The sequence below is a fragment of the Gordionus sp. m RMFG-2023 genome, chromosome 2, assembly GCF_954871325.1.
Source record: "Gordionus sp. m RMFG-2023 chromosome 2, tfGorSpeb1-WG-v2, whole genome shotgun sequence".
Lineage (NCBI taxonomy): Eukaryota > Metazoa > Nematomorpha > Gordioida > Chordodea > Parachordodidae > Gordionus > Gordionus sp. m RMFG-2023.
Window position 1 is genome coordinate 31,285,461 of NC_088776.1, and position 12,747 is coordinate 31,298,207.

Here is a 12,747-nt window from a genome sequence, read left to right on the forward strand (position 1 = left end):
AATAATTTTAAATGCAAATAAAACAAAAAATAAAATAATACCCATCAAACTAATCCCTTACAAAAATTAAGTTTAGTTAAAAAATCACTAGAACACTGTATGGCTGATATGATCAATTTCTGTCAAAATCATCATAGGTCCGAAAATAATTGTATCTGAATTTACAAGATACGAAATGATAGTTCAAACCCTTACCTACAAAATTTAATATAGTATACTTTTTTCTCAAATTTAATTTTAGTAAAAAGAAAATTTCTTATTTCAAACCGTAAACTCCTTATCAGAGTAGGGAAAGATGAATCAAAAAGTTTAAAAATGAGTTTATGGGGATTTATTTTTAAACATTCAAGTATTTATAATATGGTTAACCTGTCTTTTGGACCTCGATTAAAATTCGACTTTTAAAATATGGATCTAAAATAAAATCCAATTGATATAGTGGTTGCATGATAAGTCTTTGTTTTATAAGTGACCTCGTTTTTTTATAGGTTTTTTGCATTTGTATAACCTTCCGAAGTTGACAAAATTTTATTAATTTTAGGTTCTATAGACCAAATTTTATTATATCAGACTTTGAATATTGATAAGAAAATATTTATTTGCATATAGGGATTTTATTTATTGATAATAATTTGTTTAAATATGGTTGGTTCATAGACATATACTTAATTTCATCATATGATTATAAGAAACTTTGTATCATGATATACACTGATTTCCATAACATTGTAATGTCTTTCTTTAGAAAATGTCTAAGCTTGATATTTGCAGCAAATTGCACAATATTTTAGAAACTCTTTTACACATAATTGGAAAATATTATCAATAGATTTTACATCATATATTATAATACTACTCCCTTTTTCCCCCACTCCCTTCATACTCTAGCATATCAAAATTAGAACAAAGGAATACCAAATACAAACTGCCCTTTTTAATTTTAATGCCAATCTTGAGTTTTAACCTTATCCCCCTTGGTAAAAAGGCTTGTTCGCGACAACACTATTTGAATGGTTAAGCGTCCTTTTATTATTGGTAGTTGGTAGTGTTGTTGAAAGGTTCTATTTGAGTCGATTTCTAAAATGGCTAATTCAATATTTTAGCCCGAAAAATATTGCCTAAGCCTCAAAATTTCACTAATAGATGTCCAAATCCTTTTGCCATCTATGAGCAAAATTTTATGGTTTGAAATTTTTTTTAGAGGTATATTGAGTTAGCCGTTTTTAAAAATAGGCTAAAATCAAGCCGTTTAACAACATTGCAAGTATAATTATCATTAATATTTTAATTTCTTCGTATAGGGCTAATTATTTATTCGAGCTTTCCTGTTGGGAAGGGGAGGGGGTGCTTCTTAATAAGAAATTTCATGATTAAAGCAATATTTCTGCATAACATAAGGATTTTCATGATCTAAGCTTCCTGAGAAAGATATCTTACATTGCTATCATATTTTTTTACAGGGCCTTGCTTTCTACTGTAAAAAGAGTCAAAAAAAAATCAAGAGCCTTAGCTCTATTTTCAAAAAAAAATGTTTTTAAATCCAAGCAACCTTAGCTTAATTTTCAGGTTCAACTAAGTCTGTCTAAAGACCGATAAATATAAAATTGTAATTTTATACAAACTTCCCGATATAGCAACTGATGAATTCATTTAAGATGATGCATTCGCGATAATGCATTCGCGATAATGCATTCGCGATAATGCATTCGCGATCATACATTTGCGCTAATGCATTCGCGTTAATGCATTCGCTATATTAAATTTGCTTTAATATTTTCGCGATAATTTATTCGCTATAATGCATTAGCGGTAAAACTTTTGCTGCAATGCATTCGCGATATTGCCTTCGCGGTAATATATTCGTGATAATGAATTCGCGCGATGTAATGTATTCGCTATAATACATTGGTGATACTACATTCGCGATACTATTTTCTCGGTATTGCATTCGTGCTAATGGATCCGCTATAATATTTTCGCTGTATTATATTCTCTATAATGCATTCGCGTACATTCGCGATATTATAAGGCATTAGCGGTAATATATTCGCTTTAATGTTATTTCGCGGTAATCGACATGCGGTAATGCATTCGCGATAATACATTTCGCGCTAAAATTTTCGCGGTATTGGCATGTAACCATAAATTTGTATAAAAACTAAATAAAACATAAAATAATATAATTTTTTATTACCCATAAATATAAAAAAAATGCAAATATAAAATATAAAATAAATAAATTTATATTATATTGTAATTAAGTTCCTACCCATCCAGCATTGTTAAACGACAATTCGGTAGGATCTAATTAAGCTGCGATTTATTTAAAAGTTATATTTTATTAATATAAAAGCAAGTTTTATAAAATTAAAGATCGTGTTGATGGTTGATTCGCAGAACATTTACCCTATTGATTATTGTATAAATTTTATCCTGCCAACAGATTATGGAATTTTTTATATACAAGAACAAATCTTATAACATAATATTGGTTACAGGTGCATAGCCAGGAATTTTCTACGGAAGGGGAAAGCATGCTTTTTTTGCAGTTTCTTCCTTGTAGCGCAAGAAATCTCAGAAATAATTCTATTCAGCAAATTCTCTCTCTATGGATATCTGAACATTTCATACACTTTAGAAATTTTGCCTAATCATATTATTAGTAGGATAAATTAAATAGAATTTTTTTTGGTTGATAAAATTTATACCCATTAGTGTTTAAAGTTTAAAAAAAATGTAAGAAAATATACTTTTGTATCGTGGGATAAAATATTAATGCACAGGAAGAAATACTTATCTTTTTGCTAAAATTTAAAATAGAATATAATTTATTTGAAATAGAATACTTTACAAATCACGATCCATGAAAGCTTAAATATTTTGCTAGTTGAGCGCCTGTTAACTATATGATTATTTCAGTCTATATAGCCCAGTAATTGAATATTGTTTGTAATTCAAATATAAAAAGGATATAATTAACATTAATAATTGATTTAATTTTTAACCTGAATGATGATAAGTAAATAATATTTTAAAAAAAAATAATTTCTCCGTAATTTATAGAATAGTTAATTTAATAGTTCAAAGTTCTGATCTTTTTAATATTTAATTGTTTCAGTCTTTTAAGTTGACATATTTGATAAATTAATTTTTATATGGAAGATTTGTAAGAAGTTTATTTCCTTAATTTTATTTGTTAATTTAGCATTACAGAATAAGCTCATAAAATTAATTTATATAAATGATGATTTAATTTTGTGATCTTTATGGGGCTTAATTTTAAAACTTGGCCCAGAATTTCGGGCCCAATCGATCTTGAAATTTTTTTTTATTTGTCCCCGAAAAGCCCTACCCGAAATAAAAATTAATTGTTACTTACGTCTGAATTTAATTAAATATAGAAAAATTAAGTATTTGTTTAATTGTAAAGAAAATATTCTACAAATAAAAGATTGGAGATCTTTAATTTAAATATCAGTAGATATTCAATTCTAATTCCCATTACTATCTTATTTTAAGATCTTCTGTTATTTTTCAATGCGGAAAAGACTTACATTTATGTGTATAATAAATAGGTGTGAAGTGAGATGAAAATAATAGGAATTTGTCACGATTAAAGTTTGATTTATCATCTTCATAACTAGTCTCGTTTTATTTAATAAAAGTAGAGCAAATTGAATTAAAAAGCTCTTGTTAATCATAAAAGAAAAAAGAAATGATTATATGGTTAGTTTATATTTGCAAAGCAAACAATATAAACCATTTGGCATAACAAGTAAGTCTTTTTATACTTGACCTTCAATTGTTCATTTACAAATCGTCACAATAATTTTTGAGATGTGATATCTTATATAAAATATTCGCTATTTTTACCTACATATAATTTTATTTACCAATAATTGTTTTTTTTAATACTATCCACCGAGTTTAGTGAATTGAATGTTTATTATTATATTAGATCAAGGTTTTTAAACCAATGTAATTATTTTTAAAATTTATATAAAATATAATTATTTTTTTCTTAAAAAATGCTTATAAAATTGATGATGAATGCGAAAAGAGCGATTAAATCGATATTATAACTATAAGACCCCGATTTATTTTATTTTCAAAATTATATAAGTAAATTGTAAATTGAAATAATTTTCCTAAAAAATTGTTTTTGCTTTATCGCATTTACAAAGGTTAATTATAATTTATGTAAAAAAATATTTAAAAAATAATTTAACGAAAACAAAAAACAAAATCGATGACCTTACAATTATTTCATGATAGGAAGGAAATATATATTTTTTAGATATAATACATAATACAATGGAATAAATCGATTCTTTCTTTTCATTTTTGTAATTTCACTTTTTAAATTGGAACATGAATTTGTATTTTTAGTTAGACCAAACCAAGATAACAATCAACTCGTTCCTTATTTATTGTTATAATAACTATGAAAATAGAATACCTTTTATAAAATGGTGTCCTCTAAAAGATTTGTCATTTTATAAGTATTATATTATATCCTTGATATCATTATTTCTCTTTATTTTTTTATGATTAAAAATATTAATCTTTAAAATTTATAATTATGTTAGATTTGGAAATGATTTTATTTCATCAATATAAATTTGATATTTTTTTGGTTTTAAAATTTCTATACTAATAATACTTTGATATCATTACTAAAGTAGGCACTCGAAATTTATTTGATTTTAAAATTACTATAATGTGGAATAATAATGGTTTAAATTTGTCTATAAAAAAATTCCTTATATATAGTCAAGATTTAACATTTTTTAGTCATTACACCTATATGTTATTATATTAACCCGAGAATATAATCGAATTTATATTACAGAGACAGAGTTAGGTATTTAAAATATTTTAACTTTATAACTAATATCTCCTTTGCCTCATTATAAATATCCATTATTCTATGAAATACATCTCTAATTTTAAATGTTTATTATTAAAAATTAAAATTTGATTAAATCAGGATATAAATTTATAATTTAATTTAAATTTTAAAGACAAATAGAATATAAACTTAACTTAAGTTATCATATATACACCTTGATTTTTTAACATGGATTCATGATTGATTAATTAATTATATAATCGATTAAGGAATTGGTTTTATATTACGCATAATAAAGTTTTCTTAAAAAATTTATGTCATCTTACAATATAAGATTATGTAATTTTTCGTTATATTTTATTACCTATATAATTTTTATGAAACAAATATTATATATTATAATTATGAGAAAAAAATAAACAAATAAATAAGATATTTACCTTTCAGGTAAAGTCAAAAACATTAAACAATTTTTTTTTATATTTCCATCTATTATAATTATTAGTTTTTTTTCGATAACAATAAATAATTGTATCAAAATATAATCTATTAAATATTTTAAAATTTTTATTTCGATAAACAAATATTATCCACTGTTCTTCACATACTTATCTATTGAATCTTAAAACTTTCCACAATTTAAAGAAAGTAGTAATTATGTTTTTTTAAAAAATATATCTCTTTAACATTTAGTTTAAATACACTTTAAATTATTAGATGAATATTCAAACATCCACACAGGATACCGGTCTATCAGGGTATTCATTATCTCCAGATTCTGTTAGGAATGAATCATCAGATATTTCGTCATTTACTCCTTCAGTCAATAAATTTAAATGGTTTAGTTCTGACAAAAATTTAAAAAAACATGATAAATATGGAAAAACTGAGGCAACAACAGACTTTCAGGATGTAAAATATAATAAGAAGCACGACAACTATCATCTCTCAACTCATGACCAAAACTTTATATCCTCCATGAGCGCAAATGATAAAAAGAACCAAGTCAGTGATTTTTTGTACGCTAAATCTCCGATGTATGATTACAAAGAGGGCGTATTATTCCAAACTAATTATAATTGGCCAGATAAAAAAACTTTCAAAGATGAAAATGACTATATTGTTCAGCAAAACTTTGAAAGAGATGGATTCCAAGAAAGTCATGGAAAAATGGAGAGAGAAACTGGAGACAAAAGAGGCACCATCTCTCGAGAAACTTGGTCAAAAATCGGGAAAGACAAATCAATCCGGGAAGAAAATTTAAAATTCCAACATTATGGGCCTATATCCAATTTACCTACTGCCTTACCCCCAGAAAGTAAAGATAAAATTTTATCAACTTTATATGGCGATGAGCGAGCCGGAAAACTTTTGGAAGAGCAAGATTTAGTCTATAATAATCGTTCTATATTTCCGAGGAATATTGAAGATGTCCTGAAAAATGAGAAAAGATACGATGGGTATTCACAAGAATCTGATAAGGACAAAGTTACGACAACTAAAGAAAATATAGTAGAGCAAAGCTATTGCGATGAGTATATAAGTCAGTCTGGGACCAAGCCTTATATCGTACAACAAATACCAACGGAAACTTTATATAGAGAAACGTCGGACAACGGAATCACTGAAAAGTACTACCGTAAAAATATCGAAGATGAAAATATCACCTATTTTGGGCATCCTTCTTTGGCAGCATCCACCATCAATTCTTTTACCGAAAATACATATGCATTTGATAAAGAAAAAGAAAGATTGAACAATAAAATATCCCTCACAGATTCAAACGATCACATGATATCCATTCACGGCGGTAACAATAAATATCACCGGCAGAATAATACAAAAGAAATATCCGAAGGCACTTTTAAAGAAAAAATTTACAAAAAAAACAAAATGATCGAAGAAGAAGTATTTCTGCCAAATGGTTCTTGCTATTCATCCACGGTCGTGCCCCTCAAGAAAAATGCATCGGTTCAATATGAGATGAAACCCTCTTACAGGGTTGTGTTCGAAAAGCTGACTAGAAAAGAACGGATTACTGAACGTGAAGCTTTGGACAAGGAAAACGCGGCGACTCAAACATACGTTCCATTCCTTCCTCGTCCATCTCCGCCCATAATTAAGGAAATCAGTATGTCAACTCCTTCTTTGGTTGATGAAATCCAAATCCAAACACCCACACCCCCTCCACCTATTATCATCGTTGAGAAATCTGAAGAAAATTACAAAGAACTCTCCAAATCTTTAGGAAATATTGTTTTGAGTATCAGGGATTTGAGTGATAAACTTGACAAAAAACTCGAAGAACCTCCTCCTATTATTTTACCTCCTATGATACCCGAGAAGGCTAAAATACCAATATATATTGATTCCGATAAAGATACAGTATTCCGACCAAAGGTTGAAGAGGAGCAAAAGATAGATCGTTACTATATAGAGACGGATCGTCCTATTGCCAAGGTGATTGACACCCCCATTGTTAAATCACAAAGGAAAAACATGAAAACACGAAAAATTAAAAAAGTGAGGATGGAAGAAACTGAAAACATATTGCAACAATATCCCGATTACCAAATTAATCGCAGTAATTTTTACTTCGGGGACGGTTCGGAGGCTGCCTTAGAAACTGGAAAAGGAAGTTTGAGTAAAGCCACTCATTTGCAAAATGGAGATATCGCAAAAGACGTATCAGAAGCATACTACGTTAAAGCATCTGTTAATGGAGGTCCATCTAATTATAAACAATATATGGCTTATGAGCAAAAAGCATCAAGAAAATTTGAGCTTCCCAACATTGAATTACCAAACGAATCGGACAAAAAGATGATAGATCAAAATTATGGGGGAAACATATATAAAAAGTTGGATTCACCTGATGGAAAACTTATAACTCATACACATATGATGAAAGAAAAGGCTGAAAATACACCCGATAGTAAGGCGAATATTATAGAATCAGAAGATGAGCCTGAAGTCGTAGAATTTTATAAAAAGACACAAACTCACAAACACAAAAAAATTGTTATAAAGTCTGACGCTGGGGGCACAGAAAAGATAATAACGGAAAATATATATGACCCACCTATTATAATTACTAAAAGCTCGAGATCTTCCGACGGTAATGATAACATAAGGATAGAAAAGGAATTTAGTCACGAAAAATCCAATTATAGAGGTGATTCTTCGCTCTACAATAATAGACAAGCAGAATGGGCTAACGAGAAATATAATTCGAATTTTGGGCCTCAGAATGAATCATTCGTTTCCACAAACCTGTCTTCGAAAAAAAATGAACAAATATTAGACGATGACTCCGGCATCGTGAATTCATCGCCACCTTACCCTCCTTCAGTGGGAAACTTTTCGCCTTCTTTGAGGAGAGATTATAATGTTAGCAGGACACCGGAAAATATAACGTTGATACCTAATAGGTTTAGAGATTCTTACCAATATCGAGAAGGGGGCAGTAATACAAATGTAGACAAAGAAGGCAAATATTGGCATTTCAATGAATCCAACAAGCAGTATCCTTATCCAATAGCTCCTAAATATAGAGATAATTGGCATGGAGGTTATAGGCCAACAAATTATGATAAAGCCTGGGAAGATTTGAGCGAGAGACAAAGCCAAGTTGATGACAGTGAATCATTGCGAAATTTTTCTCCCAACATCGATAACAATTACAGAACCAATAAACTTGGCCCAAATAGATTAGATATTGAAAAAATGTCAAAAGAAGAATTTAAATATAAAAATCCCTATCAATATTCCTATGATCAAGTTAAAGAAAATGGGTTTAACTCTAATTCGTCACCCGAACGTGGTCCATTTAACGAAACAAATCACTATCGATCCGATTTTCAACCCAATTTTTATGTGCCAACTATTCCAGCCGTCAGAAATGATAATAGAAATACGCAAATAATTGATAGGGATGGTAATTTGACATTAGATCAAAGACCTGATGGCAATTTCGAAAAGTGGAAATATGTGTATAAGGATGATAAAAATGGTGAAATAATTGAAGAACAAGGGAAAAAAACTTTTAATAAAATTTCTGCCAATAGCAGAAAAGAAATGGATAAAGAATTTAAAGTTATTAACACTCCCGAAAAGAAAAAAATAGATTTTTCTACAAAATTTTTCCCTAAAAACAATTATGAAAATAAATATCGCATTCAAGCCTGAATGTTAATTTTATCAATATTTTAATATCTTTTTCAATGAGCGTTGGTTAATAATTTAAAATTTTTTAGTTATAAAATCATGATTAAATTTTTATTTATTTTATTTTCGAAATAAAGTTTATTATTATCGATTTTCATATTCTCAGATTTTAATGTCCACTTATTTAAGTATTTAACTTTGATAATTATTTCAGCTATAAGATTCAAAAAAGGCATTCTATAAGAATATTTTGCTTGTTTTCTAATGGCTTATTTCAATCCTTAATAACTCCAAAATAGGTTAAGTTACCTAGTGTCGGTCTCCCTGCGAAACCTCGTAACTAACATTTTTTAAAAATTTTTCAAGGATAAAAACGTACTTTAGGCTAAATCTTCGCAAGCAATTAAAAAAATATAATTTTTAAGTGCAATCCAATTTATTTAAAAAATAAAATAAAGTCTGAAATATAATTCTATGATAGAAAATTATAATATTTTAACACTGACAAAAAATATTTCTTTTATGTAATTCATTTTAATTTTTATTAAAAAATTTTATACCCTAAAACCAAGACAATTTTAGCATTTTTTCGAATATTTTTAATAATTATAATGTATATCATGAGCAATATATCAAATAAATGCTATCCTATTCTATCAGATTTGTAGGTGTTATAACTAGATTAATTATTTGTTGGTTTTTATATAATCTTTTTTTTTGCGAGTGAGGGCTTAGAACACGTCAGATCAAGCACGTAGTATCATTTATATTAATTAAAATATACGTTATTTTATCGTTACTTATATTTATACTACTAGATAACCCATCAAGAATAGGAATCAGGAATTTTCCTTTGTTTGATGACAACTGAATTCTAAATTTCCTCTTTATTTTATATTTGTATGAACAAGAAATGCGCCTATATTTTAAAGAAAGGTAATTAAAATAATTTCCGTTATTTCGATATTTGGTGACACTTAATAATGAGACATTAATCAAGACGACATTTATCATGACGGCATTTATTATAACGATACTTTATCACTTAGTAATTTGATAACATGACACTTCATCGTGTTAAAATTGAACCTGCGACACTTTATCATGCGACACTTTATCATGCGACACTTTATCATGCGACACTTTATCACGTGACATTTTATCATGATATCCTTGATCACTGAATTTTATTTATTTGAAAAGTTAAGTTTTGATGATATATGATTTTTTTTTATTTTTTCGTTTCAATTTCGTTATTTAAAAAATTTTTTTTTCGAAAATTAAAAAATGTGATATAAAATATAAATATATAAAAACATTATATAAGCATAAGATCAGTGAATGGATATGCAGTTGGATTTACATATTTCAAGAAATATTCTCTGCTTGAGTTAAAGATTTTCATTGAGGTTGCAGGAGATGTAAGAAAGTTTTCGCCTAAAGTTTTTAGGAAAAATTATACTTCAATGACAAAGTTACCGAGAATAGAAGTGACAAAAGATAAAAATATGGCTTTTCTAGGGAAGAATATTTGAGAAGTTTATGTCAAATCAGTCTATACTAGTATAGTCCCAAACTATTGATAGTCGTCTAGCCCAGTGAGTCAGTGTTATTTTATATAAACGTTTGCTGACTAAGGTATTGAGTCCTATCAATTTTAGCATTGATAGTATGAGAGCAGTAGATAGGGTCTTATGTATGATAGTATTTATTGCACGATGACGCGGATGTCTGTCTTTTAAGTATCTGCAATGTAATGAATAGGGTCCTTTACTATTGAGAGTCTTGCATAAACTGCAGATGTGTGGGATGACTATATTTGTCTTGAGACTAAGGCCAATTATGATCCATAGTTCTTGTGGTGCCCATATTCTTACTTAATTATCATCTTATCTATGAAATATAAGCAATAAGAATCAATTTCATTTATAGGCTTTTAGTAAGTAATCATAAATCAATATATCACAAATAAAAATATAAATATAAATATAAATAAAGAATTTAATTGCAGGAAATATGGACAATCGTTTTAAAAATGTGATTGAACCAAAATCCCATAATTTAAAACAAACACATCTATAAACTCGTTTTTTAATATCTTCAATTTATGAGAGGTATGGTGTTGCACCTTTGAGATGATTTGATAAAGGGTCTTATATTTGTGCATATCTTTTTAAACCTCTCTAATCAAAGCATATGGCAAGAACATTAGTGAATTACGTATAGCTATTAAAATTAGTGCTTTAAACGTTACTTAAAAGAACGTATTATCGTTACTCGTTATATTGTGAAATAAATAACATGTTATTCGCTATTCAAAAATAGTAACTATTAGTGTTACATAAAAAATACTAAATATTATATATAAATACTCATTTTATTTATTTTTTCTCCCATAGAAAAATTATACAAAAAATAATATATTTTAAGATATTTTTATAATAAATTTTATTTATTTATAGCAATTGATTTTCAAAAAAGCGCTTAGTCCTCAACAGAGCTTTGGCTGTGCCAAACACTACAACTGGCGCAGAGAATGGGAAGGTTGTATTATATTTAATAAAAAAAAATTTAAATTGGGAGAATTTTTTAAATATATTATAAATCTTTATTTTCGAAAAAACTTATTAGATAATTTTCATAGAATCTTCATTTAGATCCTAATCAAATTTTTTTATCTTTACCAGAATTTTAATCTCAATTCATATTTTTACCTTCATTAGAAATTTGAGCTGCTTGACATCGAGGTTGAAATATTTGAATTAGAGTACAATCTCCACTTAAAAAGTGCGAACTTAGTCCCCTCAATTTTCTTTATTGATGTTAAAATCATACTTGTGCCAGAGCAGAGTTAAACCATCTCTATTTGAAGAAATAAGCTAAAAAAAAATTTCCCATATTTTCTTTTTCTAAGAAAAGAATTTAATGTGAATACGTTGCCGTTACTCAAAAAATATAAAGGTGTTAACTCATTACACGCTACCATTTAAAACTAGTAACGAATAGCGTTCCTTTTCCCAAAAAATGTAGCAACGTTATTTTATTGATGTTATTTTAGAGTACTAATTAAAATATATAATATATACACGGTTGTAGTTTACAGGGTAAGATATTATAATAAAAACAAAAAGTTAAAAGAATGAAACAATATGTGTCTTTATTTTTACATAATATTTAAAAAATAAATGACGATTCATTAATATATAACTGTTATGTTCTACCTCCCCCCCTCTTGTCCCGTATTTCTTTAAGTTTTTCACCACTTATTTCTTTTGTTTTCCCATCGTCCTTTTTTTTATATTGATATTATACCTTATTTTTATATTGCATTTGAAACTGGTTCTTACCAGTTTCATAAGATTGTATCGCAATTAAATAACAACTTTTTTTTCCCTTTTTGTTTTAAAAATTATAAAGGTTGAAAAGAAAACACCTTTTTGGAGAATTATTTTCTTTCGTTTTGAAAATTTATATTTTTTGGTAACATCGATTTTACTTTGTCAAATAAACTTTGAAAATAAATAAACTTTGAAAATATTATTTTAACTACGTTGTCCAAGTGATTCCATCGACCATCCCGGACCCCCGATCACGGACTGTATTTTTCCCATTCAGACTGGGGGACCCATCGGTCCAAATACTACAATAACAAAACAAAACACTACAAAAATACATATGGTAAAATTTTAATGTAATTTTTTTGCATTTACAATTTTTATATTACTTAA

The 12,747-nt window shown here is 27.6% G+C and overlaps 2 protein-coding genes across 6 annotated transcripts in view; both read left to right on the forward strand.

Annotated features, from left to right (window-relative positions):
- Positions 1–12,747, forward strand: part of LOC135923925 (LIM domain and actin-binding protein 1-like) — a 75,816-nt gene that overhangs the window by 24,428 nt on the left and 38,641 nt on the right. The window lies entirely within an intron of this gene.
- LOC135923131 (uncharacterized) lies at positions 5,365–9,096 on the forward strand. Its single transcript, XM_065457720.1, has 2 exons — positions 5,365–5,500; positions 5,570–9,096. The coding sequence occupies exon 2, from the start codon at positions 5,570–5,572 to the stop codon at positions 9,038–9,040; it is 3,471 nt and encodes a 1,156-aa protein (XP_065313792.1). The 5' UTR covers positions 5,365–5,500; the 3' UTR covers positions 9,041–9,096.

Bases quoted from the DNA above. Each gene is read 5' to 3' on its own strand.
- LOC135923131 (XM_065457720.1), top strand. From the start codon at position 5,570: ATGAATATTCAAACATCCACACAGGATACCGGTCTATCAGGGTATTCA.